Here is a 16,123-nt window from a genome sequence, read left to right as displayed (position 1 = left end):
GATCCAGATGCAAGTGGATAGGATGATAGGATCACAGGTTCTATCATCCTGGCCATTGGCAGAAGCATTTGTTCCTGGACAATATTTTTAGTTTTGGCCAGAAGCTAGCTGCCACAGCTACTTTTCCATGGCATCTTCTGATGACAGTGGCAACCCACACATTTAAGAGCAGACTAGGATGGAGCCTGAATTTGTATGAGCCCTGCCTTACAAATTCAGGGGCTATTGGTTACATGTATGTTTGCTCTGTGTTACAGAATAATCCAGTCTCCAGATTTTGCTCACAAGCACAGACATTTCATTGACTATGGTTCCCCTTCATTAGCAGAGAGACCTTTTTGATGAATGAACAAAAAGTTTCTTAGCAGGAGAGCTCACTTTAATCTAATGTCTTATCCCCAGAGAGGGACCATTATATGTGAGTCTGAGTCTCACTTCTGGCCTGACCAAACAGTGAAGCTATTAGTCACTGAAAATGACTAATGGCTTATTTGCTAGTGTTTTTAGAGAGCCATCCACATTGCATGAAACTTTGCCTATTTTACTAGCATCATTTGCCATGCTCAGGAAAGAGTTCTCTTTCAGTTAGAATATAGCCTCATCTTAGTCCATTCCTTTAGAAGTTACCTGGAAAAGCCATTAGTGAACCAGACCCATGCATGATCTAGGAGGTTTTTCACCTGGGTCTCCACTGGACCAGTAGAGGCAGTAACTTCTTGGATGATATATCTAGCAGACAGAGGCACACTCCTGAGACAGTCTCATTTCTTTCTTTCTTTTTTTTTTTTTTTTTTCGTTAGCTTATTTATTTCTTTGAAAGGCAAAGATACAGAAAGAAGAGGTGAGATGGACAGAGACAATGAGAGAGAGAGGGAGAGAGATCTTCCATCTGTTGGTTCCTCTCCAATTGGCCACAATGGCTGGGGCTGGGCCAGGCTGACCAGGAGTCAGGAGCTTCATCTGGGTCTGCCACATGGGTGCAGGGGCCCAAGTGCTTGGGCCATCTTCTGCTGCTTTCTTGGGTGCATTAGCAGGGAGCTGGATTGGAAGTGGGGCAGCTGGCACTTGAACCATTGTCCATATGGGATACTGGCAATGCAGGAGAAGGCTTAGCCTTCTACACCACAGCACCAGCTTCTCCTGAGCTATTTTTATGGAGTTGCAGATCCCAAATTGTCCATGTTTTCTCTGCTCCTGTTCATACAATTTCTACCTCACTGTAGAGGATTCCTGAGCCACACTCATCTGGTTATTTGGATCTATAATATGATTGGAATTTCTGGTTATAAAGCCACTCCATGCGCTCATCATCAACTAAGAAACTCCCCACCCCCACCACCGCCAAAAGAGGCTGTAGCATTAAGGAACTATTTGAAGGACGAATCCATGGGCAACAAGGCACTCAATGTAAGGATCCAGCAATCAGAAGACAAAGAAACAGAAAATTTATTTATAATCAAAGAGAAAGAAACATATAATTAATTTTTTTTATTTATTTGACAGATAGAGCTAGACAGAGAGAGAGACAGAGAAAGGTCTTCCTTCTGTTGGTTCATCCCCCAAATGTCCTGGCCACGGCCAGGAACTGTACCAATCTGAAGCCAGGAGCCAGGTGTTTCCTCCTGGTCTCCCATGCGGGTACCCGGGCCCAAGCACTTGGGCCATCCTCCACTACCTTCCCGGGCCACAGCAGAGAGCTGGACTGGAAGAGGAGTGACCGGGACTAGAACCCGGTGCTCATATAGGATGCTGGTGCTGCAGGCAGAGGATTAACCAAGTGAGCCACGGCACCATCCCCAGAAACATATCATTAAAACATCACTAGTTTAGGGAAAGACACCAACTTCTGAAATATCATGCCTGGGAATCCTGGAACACTTCTCTCAGGTCCTGATGGGGTGGGGGGTCCCTGACAGAGTTTCCCCTAGATGGGTGAAATTTCAAAGTTTCTACCTCCCAAGTTCCTTCAAAATTATTCTGAATAAAGGTGGCATTCATCTAAGTGTCCTTGTGTGACTAGGTAAGGTGTTTATTTTCCCAAGAGCTAGCTAGAGATCTGAGAGCCCACCTACACTTGTCCCTGTTTTGTATTTAAAAAATAGAGCTTGTTTTTCCTGACAGAGAGCCAGGCCCACAAGAAAAACAGCACATGCAGCCTCTGGGCTTTGGAGTTCTTGGTGCAGACAAGGACACGGAAAAGCTTTCATTTTAACCCTTCAGAGCCCAATCTAGTTCTTAATATTTAAGAAGAAAATAATTCAATCTTTCTTAAAAAAGATTTATTTATTGAAAGACCAAGTTACATAGAGAGATGGAGAGACAGAGAGAGGTCTTTCATCTGCTGGCTCACTCCACAAATGGCTACAATGGTTGGAGCTGGGTCAATCTGAAGCCAAGAGCCAGGAGCTTCTTCCAAGTCTCCCAGGTGGGTGCAGAGGCTCAAGCCTGGGTCATCTTCCACTGCTTTCACAGGTGCATTGGAAGTGGAGCAGCTGGGGCTCGAACCAGCACCCATATGGGATGCCGGCACTGCAGGCGGTGGTTTAATCTGCTATGTCATAGCACAGGCCCCAATAATTCAATTTTAAGCAAATTCTTTGAGAGAACTGATAAAGGGACAATAATCTCCTTTTGTGGAACTAGGGTAATACTGTACTGATAACAAAACCAGACAAGGAGAATAAGAAAAGACCAGGTGGTATTCTCATTGATATACATGGAAGTAAAAGTTCTTTTGAAAAGTTAGATAAATGAATTCCAGATATACAGAAGTAAAGATGGTACATGATGATAAATTAGGTTTCCAATTACAAGGAAATTTGTAATTTATATTAGAAAATTATCAAAATATTTCATCATGATACTAGATGAATGAATAATATGATCATAATAGTTGGTGCAGAAAAAAGTGATAAAATTTGTCAGCAGTGATAAAAGAAGCAAAACATTAAAAAGTACTTTTTAATAAAGTTTAACTAAATATTCTATATCAAATAGCATACTTCATGATGAAATGTTGATGTTTTCTTCTGATATCAGGAGTAAGATAAAGGCACCCACTATCACCAGTTTACTCAATTCTATGTTGGAAGTTCTGAGTGGAATATACGGCAACATTAGGGAACAAAAGATAAAACAGTTATCTAGAAAGAAATGGTATTGCATTGTTCACAGATGAGTAACCGCACAGAAAAAAACAGACTTGGGGCCAGCACTGTGGCTTAGTAGGCTAACTGTCTGCCTGCAGCGCCGGCATCCCATATGGGTGCTGGTTTGTGTCTCCACTGCTCCTCTTCCAATCCAGCTCTCTGCTTATTGCCTGGGGAAGCAATGGAAGACGGCCCAAGTGCTGGGGCCCCTGCATGGGTGTGGGAGACCTGGAAGATGGTCCTGGCTCCTGGCTTTGGCCTAGCGCAGCCCTGGCCATTGTGGCCATTTGGGAACTGAACCAACAGATAGAAGATCTTTCCCCCTCTCTCTGTAACTCTGCCTTTCAAATAAATAAATTTTTTATTTTAAATTCTTCTTTTAAAAAAGGAAAGGAATATATTTGTAATAACATGAACATATCAAATATCTGTGAATAAATCTAAGAAGTTTTGCAAGAACACTAAACAGAAAATTAACTGAAAAGTGATCCCTGTTAAATATAAGAGTGGGAATAAGAGAGGGAGGAGATGTACAGTTCGGCACATGATCACTTGGACTTACTCCTAATGGTAGAACTAGAAACGTGCCAGGGGATTCCAATTCAATCCCATCAAGGTGGCATGTACCAATGCCATCTTACTTGTCAAAGTGATCAGTTTAAGGTCATACTTGATCAAAAAGATAGGATTAAGTGTCAAAGGGATTACATAAATAAGACCAGTGTCTGCAAATAAAAATTGATGGAATTAAAAAGGAGAGAAGGATCCTACACAGGAAACAGGATACACAGCAGACTCATAGAATGGCAAATGCCCTCAGAATCAGCCCTTAAGGCATTTGGATCTGGCTAAAAAGCCCATGAGAGTTTCTCAGGCATGGAAAGCCAAGACACTATGGCAAAATAAATAAATAAATAAATAAAAATAAAAAATAAAAAAAACCACCTAAATGAAAGACCTCTGCGAGTGAGATCCCAGTGGAAAGAACAGGCCATCAAAGAAGGAGATACCTTTCTCTGAAGGGAGGAGAGAACTTCCACTTTGCTTATGGCCTTGTCTAAATAAGATCAGAGTTGGCAAACTCAAGAGGCTTCCATAGCCTTGGCAGCTCATGACAAGAGCCTTGGTGATTACTGACGTCATAAATAAGAGTGTCAATTGTTAAACCAAACTTAATTTAAAAAAAAATTTTTAAAAATTTATTGAGAAGTAGAGTTACAGAGAGGCAGAGAGAAAGGTCTCCCATCCACTGGTTCACTCTCCAGAAGGCCCCAATGGCTGGAGCTGAGCTGATCCAAAGCCAGGAGCCAGGTCTTCCACAAGGGTGCAGGGGCCCAAGGACTTGGGCCATCATCCACTGCTTTCCTAAGTCATAGCAGAGAGCTAGATCAGAAGTGGAGCAATTGGGTCTCGAACCAGCACCCATAGGGGATTCCGGTGCCGCAGGAGGAGGCAGAGCCCACCATGCCATACAAGATTTTCTACTGTAAGTTTAAATACCCAAAATAAAGCCTAGGCAACAGCATCTTGGATATGTACACATTTATGAAGAGCACCTTTTTGGAAAGAAAAACCAGAAAGCAAGTTTTCTGTGTTTTGCAAAGCTTAGACCTTGGTTGTGTGGATTTGTTTACTTCAATCACAATCTCCTGGAACTTGTTATAAGCACAAATTAGTGTGTCTTTTCCCAGGTTTTTTAGATCTGAGTAATTGACAGGGAGGTAGGACATTGGCATTTTATGAGAATCTAGAGTAAACATGACATACAATATCTTTTTGTGTGTGTATATTAAGTATTCCTTATTTATTTATTTTTAAATTTTATTTAAGGTATACAAACTTCAAATATCTTTAATCAATCCACCCAAGAATCTTCTATACCTCCCTCAACTTGTCCTACAAACCCCTGCTTTAACAGTCCAATAAGCACAAATCAAATATTGTGAAGGACAGTTTCCTACCCACTTTTAGGGAAGGTGCCTTGGCGAGGTGTACGGTGTAGAACTTTTCACATTTTCTCCCCTGATTTTCTGATTTATGGCGAGTACTTCAAAAAGTTTTGGAAAATGGATTCAGAATTTTTTTTGAAATCTACCTATGTGAAGGGTCTTTAAAAAGTTGATGAAAAATGAATATTTTGAAAAAAATTATGTATGGGTTTCAAAAAAATTTGCACGAAAATAAACTCACCTTGTTATTGCATTTTCCACAACTTACTGAGAGAGCCATCATATAATTGTAGCTTCAGCTGTGAGGAGGAAAATCCAACGCCATGCCGAGGGCTACTCCGTGCTTTCCAGCCTGAGAAATCGTCTCCCACAGCTGAGAAGGCAAGGGGTTTATAAACACCTGCAGAGGCACGGCCCCTGCCCTCCTGTTTTCCTGTGGCACCGTGGGCTGCGATCTGAAGAAATAATGAAGGTTTCTGGCGTGCTAGGAGGGCTCCTCATGCTTTTTGTGTCTGTTCGTGGTTCTGCGGAATGTAAGCCAAGGAGGGATTTCTAGAGACGGTGATTTCAAGCTGCCGGAATGATTTCAAACATAGGCTGAATTGGGGGTTTGCTTTTTTTTTTTTTTTTAAAAAAGATTTATTTATTTGAAAGAGAGAGAGAAAGAGAGAGGAGAGAGGAGAGAGATCTTCCATCCATTGGTTCACTCCTCAAATGGCCACAATGGCCAGAGCTGTGCCCATCTGAAGGCAGGAGCCAGTCTGCACCGTGGCTCACTTGACTAATCCTCCGCCTGCGGTGCTGGCATCCCATATGGGTACTGGGTTCTGTCCCAGTTGCTCCTCTTCCAGTCTAGCTCTCTGCTGTGGCCCAGCAGGGCAGTGGAGGATGGCCCAAATACTTGGACCCCTGCACCCTCATGGGAGACCAGGAAGAAGAACCTGGCTCCTGGCTTTAGATCAGAGCAGATCCGGCTGTAGCGGCCATTTGGGGAGTGAACCAACGGAAGGAAGACCTTTCTCTCTCTGTCTCTCTCTCTCACTGTCTATAACTCTACCTGCCAAGTAAAAAGAAAAAAATTATGAAGGCAGGGGCCAGGAGCTTCTTCCGGCTCTCATGTGAGTGCAGAGGCCCAAGCACTCAGGCCATCTCCTGCTGCTCTCCCAGGTGCATTAGCTGGAAGCTGGATTGGAAGTGGAGCAGCCAGGACTCGAACTGGTGCCTGTAGGATTTCCATGCCACAGGTTGTGGCTTTACTCTCCACAACACAGCTCCAGTTCCAGGCATTTGCTTTTTATGGACTATGTTGCTCCAACAACTCATGATGTTGGGTCGCAGCTGGATGTATGAAACTTTTCCATCTGTCTTCACCACTGTGCTTCCTCTTCAGTCTGTCTTATTGGTTGATCTCAAGATGCTGGGTTTGGTATTTTTCTTTGCTGGGTAAAATGCTTCAGGTTTTTCTTATGTTTAGAGGCTGGTTTGTCACTTTGCAGAATATGAAGTACTTGTAGTGACTTGCAAAATCGAGAGACTGCGGCTACCCAGAGAGGAAATTGCTTAGTTCTGCATTTGGTTGCCAAGCAGTGTGACGTTTGGGCAGACTGCAGTCAGCTGTATTCAACTGTAAATGATTCCTCTTCAGAGTCGAGGGGCCCAACAGGTCTTGCGTAGGTTTTAATCCTGCTCGGCTGCCAAACAGCTAAGTGATATTAAGTTTATCTATCAGTAAGTAGGAGATTGTAATAAAATTGACATTATAGGGATATAATAAAAATTAAATAAGACAAAGAATTCGACTTGCTTAGCAGTCATAAAAAGTTATCATTAAGCAACGATGATGATATTTTATTTCAGAATTTTCTAGTTTCATCTAGCACCCCAGGTAATTTTTAAAAAACATTTGATGAAAGTAATAGTATACATACCTAGAAATGCACTTAAGTGTACAGATCCATGAGTGTTTTCTGTCATCTGGTCACCCTTATAGCCAACACCCAAATTAGTAGCAAAGCATTGCTAGTACCCCAAGAAGTCCTCACTATTCCTCCCTCTCCATTTTTCATTTTTTTTTAAACCTGTGGGTTGAGATGAAACCTCATTGTGGCTTTTATTTGCATTTCCCTGGTGGCTAGTGATCCTGAGCATTTTTCTCAGGTGTATGTTGGCCATTTGTGTTTCATCCTTCGAAAAATGCCTGTTTATATTCTTTGCCAATTTCTTAGCTGAGTTTTGTTGTTGAGTTTCTTGAGCTCCTTATATATTCTATCAGGTAATATTGAAAAGCTTAAATGTTTTGATGCAACTTAAAAATTTAATTGGAAGCATAGGATACATTTTTCCAACTGTGTATAACCAAATATCAAAGCTTTTTTATTCCTATTTTTAAAAAATTTATTTGACAGGTAGAGTTCTAGACAGAGGGACAGAGAGAAAGGTCTTCCTTCCGTTGGTTCACTCCCCAAATGGCCGCTATGGCCGGAGCTGTTCTAATCTGAAGCCAGGAGCCAGGTGCTTCTTCCTGTTCTCCCATGCGGGTGCAGGGGCCCAAGCACTTGGGCCATCCTCCACTTCCCTGCTGGGCCACAGCAGAGAGCTAGACTGGAAGAGGAGCAACTGGGGCTAGAACCTGGTACCCATATGGGATGCCAGCACCGCAGGTGGAGGATTAGTCAAGTGAGCCATGGCGCTGGCCCCTCTATTCCTATTTTTAAAATTTATATCCATTATGCTTGGAAATATGGCAAATCCATTTATGAGATCTGCTGGTAAAATCAGATCACTAAAAGACCAGAAAGATATTTAGTTTAGAACTTCTCAGGAATTATCACCTATGATTTTTCTACCTTCTTATAAAAAAAAAAAAAAACAACTTAGCCACATAGAGAAGTTACCCAAAATTTCATGGTGGGAAAATATATTAATAGAAAAACACTTTTCCTTTCTAGTTGGGAATTCAGTTGAGTTAGGAGGTTGAAAGTTTCCTGAGCCATTATTTGGGGACAGATGTATTAAATGTTTTCTCTGTATTTTTTTTTCACCAGTGTCTGTAACCTGTACTGCATCTTGGCTCCATGTTAGAATTAGACGAACGCCTATAATACATGATCTACAACCTCAGCACAATGAATTGTATCTAGGCAGTGGCTGCCCCATAAATATCATTGAGACAGACTTCTTTGAGTTCCTTTATCTCCTAAGTTTATGTGACATCAAAGTGAACGTAAGAGCAATTGTTTAAATATGTTTCTGATTGTTTTATGGCTATGCATCAGTGATCAAAACTGAGCTGTTGAAATTTAATTGTTGGCTAATGTTATAGCTCATAATATTGACTCATTTCTCTCAAGTTTTTAAATTCTTTCCCTAGTAAAAGAGACAGTACTTGGAGTTTTAAAAACTATGCATTCTTTTGCTTACATTCTACCAGAAGATCTTTTGCCTTTGATAGAGTGATTTTATATTCTCTGTGGTAAAACCTAATTTTAAAGAAACATTTTAATTTGAAGTAACTCTTCAATCCCCCATTCTTTTGCTGTTGACCTAAAATTCCAATAGACATAGTTTATATCAGATTATATTGTTCCTTTACTAATAAAACAGGGGTCAATATTTCTTGAAACCAGAAATTTTTTTTTTTTTCCTTTGTTATCTTGTTGCTGTGTTTGACAATTTGGTTTTCCTTGGTGGAAACACGTCTGCTCCATTTGGTACAAATGAATCTGTACATATTCCTGGTTACAGGTACATGACCCCATTTGTTTGCTGTTCTATCTCAAGTATCTAAAATGCAGTCCAGAACATGGCAAGTTCTCAGTTCAACACATAGCCAATACAACTCAACTCCCATATTGAAACATCAGTTTATCAGCTATAGGAACCAAGATATCTGGAAGATAAATAGAAAGGCTATGCCAAGTTTCATTCAGAAAACTGAAATGCTCAAACTGAAACTCTGTAGGGATTTTACCAGGATTTCTAGGGAAGAGGCTCACTCTTTGTCATCCGGACTTCAAACAGGTAATCTTTAAGCAGAAAGTGTTGAGGTCTCTACTTGCCACTTCTGAAGGCAGAAATTAAGAAAGAGGGGACTTGGAGAAATGAAAAGTCTGAGGTTGTTGGGGGAGAGTGAGGAAAAGTTATTTGATAGTGTGATTGTGATTCTGTTATCTATCAGTTCCTACCCAATATCCTGGGCTCTCCAGAGCATGGGCCGATATATTCCTATTTGTGAGAACTCAGATTAAAATGAAATTCTTTTTTAAAAAGATTTATTTTTCATTTGACAGGCAGAGTTAGAGAAAGGGAAAGACAGAGATTTTTCATCCATTTTTCTTCAGATGGCTGCAATGACTGGCACTAAGCCAGGCCAAAGCCAGGAGCCGGAAGTTTCTTCTTGGTCTCCCTCATGGCTAGTCAGGCTCAAGCACTTGGGCCATCTTCTGCTGCTTTCCTAGGTGTGTTAGCAGGGAGCTGGATTGGAAATGGAGCAGCCAGATCTCAAACCAGCACCCATATGGGATGCCAGCATCCCAAGTGGCGGCTTAACTCACTATGCCACAACACCAGCTCCCATAATGAAATTCTTGAATGCATAATAAATATTGTCTTGTAAAATGTTCAACTCTAAAAGTTCTTACCATGACAATTTTATTTGCTTTTGGATTATCTGAGATACCAGCACGCTTTCTTGAATAACATACTCCCTAGATGTTAGATGAATCATGGGCAAGAATTGACTATATTTGAACACATGGGAGAGTTGAGTGCTGTCACTTTTTTTAAAAAAATATTTATTTTATTTATTTGAAAGAGTTACAGAGAGAGAGAGGCACAGAGAGAGGGCTTCTATCTGCTGGTTCACTTCACACAATGGCCGGAGCTGTGCTGATTTGAAGCCAGGAGCCAGGAGCTTGTTTCAGGTCTCCCACGTGGGTGCAGGGGCCCAAGGCCTTGGACAATCTTCTACTGCTCTCCAGGCCACAGCAGAGAGCTGGATCGGAAGAGTAGCAGCTGAGACTAGAACTGGCGCCCATATGGGATGCTGGCACTTCAGGCCAGGGTTTTACTCTGCTGCACCACGGTGCCAGCCCCGAGTGCAGTCACTTTTGATAGTACCTTATGTGTTCCACTTATAGAATATAAGTATTCTATATTGTAGCATATAATTACATGCATGTTAATTGTTTTTCACTCTATGAAATTCACTACTCTGAAGGTAACTGAATGGACTGAATTTTTATTTCAATTGGTTTCCTTAGAAATATTTAGTTTGATTGCTCTTACTTGTATTCAATGTACTATTACAAATCATGATTTAAATCTATGGTTGGCAGCTATGACCAATAGGTCAGAATCCAGCCAGCTTCCTATATGTGTAAATTATTTAATTGGAGCAAAGTTATATTCATTTAATTATTGTATATGGTGTCTTTCACAGTGAAAAACCACAATGGATTTTATCATAGACACAGAATGGTCTTTAATGACTAAAATGTTATCTTTCTGGCCCATTTTAGAAAGCATTTTTCCAACTATTTATGTTATCTTCATTTTATTGATAGGAAAGATGTAACCTTTTCTGAAGTTGTCCATATTTATCCAGAGTAACTTAGTCTTCATAAGTCAGACTTTTTTTTTTTCCTTTTAGACAGTGAGAGAGAGAAGAGAGACAGAGAGAAAGGTCTTCCTTCTGTTGGTTCACCCCCAAATGGTTGCTACGGCCAGTGCACTGCACTGATCCAAAGCCAGGAGCCAGGTGCTTCCTCCTGGTCTCCCCTGCGGGTGCAGGGCCCAAGGACCTGGGCCATCCTCCACTGCCTTCCAGGGCCACAGCAGAGAGCTGGACTGGAAGAGAGGCAGCTGGGACAGAACCGGCGCCCCAACCAGGACTAGAACCCGGAGTGCCGGCACCGCAGGTGGAGGATTAGCCTAGCGAGCCGCGGCGCCGGCCAAGTCAGACTTTAATACAAATATAATGATCAAAAGTTGCCTATGCATACTTAACTGTCAAATAAACACAATTTCCCTGACACTATAACAGAAGATATTAATATATGCTAAAATCACATTTTATCACTTAGCTCTTGTGCTGTTCTTACATTTTGCATGTATATGTCTATTCTAGGTCATAAAGTCAAAATGATGATAGTTTTTAAAATGCAATAAGTAGACAATCTTGAAACTATTTGAAGGAGATGTAAGTAAGATAATTTATACCCTTTATATCTTTAGGAATACCCATTAGCTATTCTCATTGAAAGTTCAATCACATATGAGCCGATGAATTTAGATTTTACTGGCCACATCCCAATATCGTGTTATATTCAAAGGTAAGCTTAGTAGACTATCAAAATTAAAGTTATCTAATGTTATTTTTGACTGTAGGTGTTCTGATGAAAGTATAACTGTTGGATTAAGCGTTGGACCAAATATTGTCTATGTTAGATAATATGAGTACATCTAAAAATAATAATTTGATTCTCTTAATGTATTTTATAAATGAGTAAATGAGGCTTGTTTGGCACATGAAAATTAAATATACGTTCAGCAGAGATTATACTAGATTTTTCTTGGTAAATTTTGCTTTCTTGGAATATTCCTTGTTTGTGCCCACTCCCCCATGTTGCCCCATTCACAGGTATTATGCATGTATATACACAAGTTCTTAAAAATTTTAAAGACCATACTGTACATCTGCAGATGTGGAAGATGAACCAAGAGATTCCAAATTGAAGTGTTTCTCCAAAATTTTAAAGCCAGAGCTCAGTCCATCTCTGGTGACTTCCTATGAGATACAAAAATCAGAACTTGCTAATGAGCCACATTCTCTCCTTATTTGAGAACACTCCTTCAATGGGACAATGAAGGAGAAGAGCCTATTGATACAAGATCAGAGAATTCTGCTTGTGGTCAATCTCAAGATTCGACGCACTTGCCTGTGTGCTGTCTCTGCACATGCAGTTTCATTCCAATTTCCCTCCCTCCCCCAATGGTCTGACCTTTGTGGAGAAACAGGCTTAAATGTCTGATTATCTTGTAATCAGTTATTTCAACTGTGTTATGATGAAATCTGCTTTTCTTACTCTTTAATAACATCTTTGGTCCTTTTCACAGTGAACATATAATCAAGTCAAGTCCATATCTTCAATGTTAAATTTAGGTTTCCTTTCTTGAAGTTTTACAACTCTGGGCACAAAGGGTTGGGAGGAGAAGATTTCATATGATTGCAAGTATATTTTTTTCCCTCCTACTTTTATTTTCATTCTTTGTTAGAGTATGACAGAGGATGGCCGGTGCCGCGGCTCACTAGGCTAATCCTCTGCCTTGCGGCGCCGGCACACCGGGTTCTAGTCCTGGTCGGGGCGCCGGATTCTGTCCCGGTTGCCCCTCTTCCAGGCCAGTTCTCTGCTGTGGCCCGGGAGTGCAGTGGAGGATGGCCCAAGTGCTTGGGCCCTGCACCCCATGGGAGACCAGGAAAAGCACCTGGCTCCTGGTTTCGGATCAGCGCGGTGCGCCGGCCGCGGCATCCATTGGAGGGTGAACCAATGGCAAAAGGAGGACCTTTCTCTCTGTCTCTCTCTCTCACTGTCCACTCTGCCTGTCAAAAAAAAAAAGAGTATGACAGAGGATGAAAGAGGCAGAGTCTTAAGTATCTCATGGTTTTGTGGTTTACTGGCACCTGTTTTACTAATACTGGCCAGGTAATGATGCTTTCACCTTGCATGTCAAATAAGGGACCATGAAATTATTGAAGACCCTCATAGGAGATGGTCTTCCCAACTGCACAATATTTTATGGAATAGTATAGATTAGGCCTGCTTTCATACAACTCCCATCAAAGACCTCCAGCTAACTTCTCTGTTTGCTGTCTTGGTTGTCATTTTTCATTCTAGCATTTGGCTTTTGAGTTCCTCTCTCCTTTGAATAGACATGCTTAGGTTATATCCTGGAAAAATACCTACGACTCTGGTCATTACGGGAAAATTACTTAGTCATGCTACAATGTATGCTGGAGGAAAATGTTCTACCCCAACCCCACTTTCTAGTTTTCCATATATCTCATGTGCGAGTCTGCTGCATAAACAGCCACTTAGGAATCGGTCTCCTGTTGGCAGCATCCTCCGTGTTTGGGAGAGGAGTTTAACTTAAAACATACTTATTTGGCATCATAATGAAATGGAGAACTTTAGCAGTCCCCCTCTCACCTTTTTATTAAAGGCCAAGAACCCAAAGCTGTGTGTCTCTAATTAGTCTCTGAGTGGTGAGATGATTAGAGATAATATATCTACTTCAGCCACTTATCAAAAGTTTCTGGTATAGGAAACTTCTATTAATGAGCTTTGGAAGTCAGTAGAATTTTCTGGGGGTAATGAAAAACTGTATCCAATATTCTGTTAGCATTTTTTCTTGAACTGTATGAAATAACAAAGTTCCATTTTTGCCCATAATAGTTGATTTTTTTTTTTTTTGCTTACAACCAAGGATGGTTGTCTGATTTAGTTTGTCTTTCTACCCAATTCCTTCCCTATTCCCAAAATTCTAATATACACAAGGCTCAACTCTATGAAACTTTCCTTTTATTCAGAGTGTTTCCAATGACCTTGGTGATGAAAAGGAGAGACGATAATAATCATGAATGCAAAAGGCCCATAGGACAGAAGTGCTCACTATCATGTAAAGTTGAATGCTTGGGATTCCATACAGGAGCATCATTTAGGTGAGAGTGTTTTGAACTGGTACCATAAATGCTTGCAGTGCACCTATTAAAAACAGTAAAGTGAAATAATAATGCAATGAATCAATGAAATGTGCTCATGTGGTTTAATCTGGGATCATTATAGTAACGCAGTCTTAGGGCCAGCACTGTAGTAAGCTAAGCCTCTGACTGCGGCACCAGCATCCCATAACGGTGCTGATTCGTATCCCAGCTGCTCCTTTTCTGATCCAGCTCTCTGCTGACTGCCTGGGAAAGCAGTGGAAAATGGCCGAAGTTCTTGGGACCCTATACCTGTGTGGGAGACTTAGAAGAAGCTCTTGGCTCCTCGCTTTGGATGGGCCCAGCTCTGCTGTCTCAGCCATTTGGGGAGAGAAGCAGTGGATGGAAGATCTTTCTTTGTCTCTCCCTCTCTGTAACTCTGCCTCAAACAAATAGAATCTTAAAAAAATGCAGTTTTGGGTCCGGTGCTGTGGCGCAGCGGGTTAAAGCCCTGGCCTGAAGCGCTGGCATCCTATATGGGAATCGGTTCTAGTCCTGGCTGTTCCACTTCCTATCCAGCTCTCTGCTGTGGCCTGGGATAGCAGTGGAAGATGGCCCAAGTCCTTGGGCCCCTCTACCCGCATGGGAGACCAGGAGGAAGCTCCTGGCTTCAGATTGGCGCAGCTCTAGCTGTTGCAGCCATTTGGGGAGTGAGCCAGCGGATGGAAGACCTCTCTCTGTCTCTGCCTCTCTCTGTAACTTTGTCTTTCAAATAAAATCTTTAAAAAATGCAGTTTTTTTGTTAGGAATATATTTAATCTTAGCATTTCTTATTTTCTCTTCTAAAATATAAATGATATGCCATTTTAACCTCCATGGCTATTTAATATTGTCAATCCACCCCAGACAAACATAACATCTTTGGATTCTAATATGAATATAGAATGGGATTGTGAATTTCTATGAAGATTGTAACTGATATGTATGCCAACTCTTACATCAGTTTTTTGTCCTAAAAGAACTAAGTTCTATAAAAGAATTCTCTTAAATGAATCTAAGAAATATTCAGATAAAGTATAGCTTTTGACTTTTAATATGACCCAGGGACAGACTTCCACATATCAACTGGCCCTCATAATTCAAAATGAGACAATATGCTCATGTAAAATTTATGACCATTTATGTAGCATTTATTGTTTCTCTGTCTCATCTGCTTTACTTGAATTATTAAAATATTATAATGGCTTCTGGATGCTTAAAATTGATGTATTCTCCTCCCATGTTTTTGCTTTGTTGAGCCTCAATGATTCTTTAGTTATTTGATAGTTTTCTATTAGTTCTACTAATGTGACTGTTTTCCCTTCCTTTCAGGAATATTTTTTCCTTGTTGATCACAAAAATATTAGCCCTTCCTGTTGTGTCTAGAAATTAAGCTGTAAATTCTCATGAGGAAACCTGACTACTCCTGCTACCCTGGCTGCGTGAGGGTTTCCTTGGACCTCTTAGAAGTTGGACTAAAGCCCATGGATATCATTTTTTACCATTTTAAATGTGATCTTTTGATATTTTTAAATAGAAAACATGATTCTATCAATATTTATGAATTCTTTGGGTGGAATAATATAGCTTCTCCAGATAATAAACTTGTAATAAAGGTACTTTTATAAAATAGTTTTGGAATTCGTAATAGTTTTCTTTTAAAAAATGTAAGTCCTGAGTCACAGGACATTTCAAAGTGTGAGAGGATTATATTTTTGTGGTTAGGCTTACACATCATAATTTGTTCTGTGTGGCAAGTGAGTAGTTAGTGTACTATAATTCTCCAAGTAATCTCCATTTCACTATTTTTTCATGACATGTAAAATCAGAATTTTCATTATATCTGATTAAAAAAGACTATTACATTCTCTTTTTGTTTTTAAAAACCCATTTTAAAAATTTATTTGAAAGGCAAGTAGAGAAGTAGGAGCACTTCCATCTTCTGGTTTATTCCCCAAATGTTTACAATAGCCAAGGTTGGACCATGTTGAAGTCAGTAGCCCAAAATTCAATCCTGGTTTCCCCAATGGGTGGCAAGGACCCAAGTGCTTGATCACCTGCCTTCCACGGCACACTAGAAGGAAGGTGAAATTGGAAGCAGTCTGGGACTTAAACCCAGGCATTCCAACACAGGATGTAGGCATTCCAAAGAGTACCATAACTGCTATGCCAAATACCCAACTTCTATCTTTTGTTTTCCTCTGCATCAATTTCCTTTTCTTAGGGATAGTAATCTCAAGTAAATATGAAGAATTAGGATCATCATTTTTTTTTTTAAATTTGACAGG

General features: G+C 40.6%; 1 protein-coding gene across 1 annotated transcript; it reads left to right on the top strand.

The window, feature by feature from the left end:
- The first annotated feature begins 5,375 nt into the window (after positions 1 to 5,375).
- On the top strand, positions 5,376 to 15,467 carry LOC127487877 (oocyte-secreted protein 4A). The gene is made up of 5 exons (XM_051834896.3): positions 5,376 to 5,631; positions 8,143 to 8,321; positions 11,333 to 11,430; positions 13,686 to 13,817; positions 15,168 to 15,467. The coding sequence occupies exons 1-5, from the start codon at positions 5,565 to 5,567 to the stop codon at positions 15,226 to 15,228; spliced, it is 537 nt and encodes a 178-aa protein (XP_051690856.3). The 5' UTR covers positions 5,376 to 5,564; the 3' UTR covers positions 15,229 to 15,467.
- Positions 15,468 to 16,123: the final 656 nt, after the last annotated feature.

Source organism: Oryctolagus cuniculus, chromosome 1, assembly GCF_051225735.1.
Source record: "Oryctolagus cuniculus isolate XC-2025 breed Fujian yellow rabbit chromosome 1, ASM5122573v1, whole genome shotgun sequence".
Classification (NCBI taxonomy): domain Eukaryota; kingdom Metazoa; phylum Chordata; class Mammalia; order Lagomorpha; family Leporidae; genus Oryctolagus; species Oryctolagus cuniculus.
This window is presented reverse-complemented; position numbering and strand designations above follow the sequence as displayed.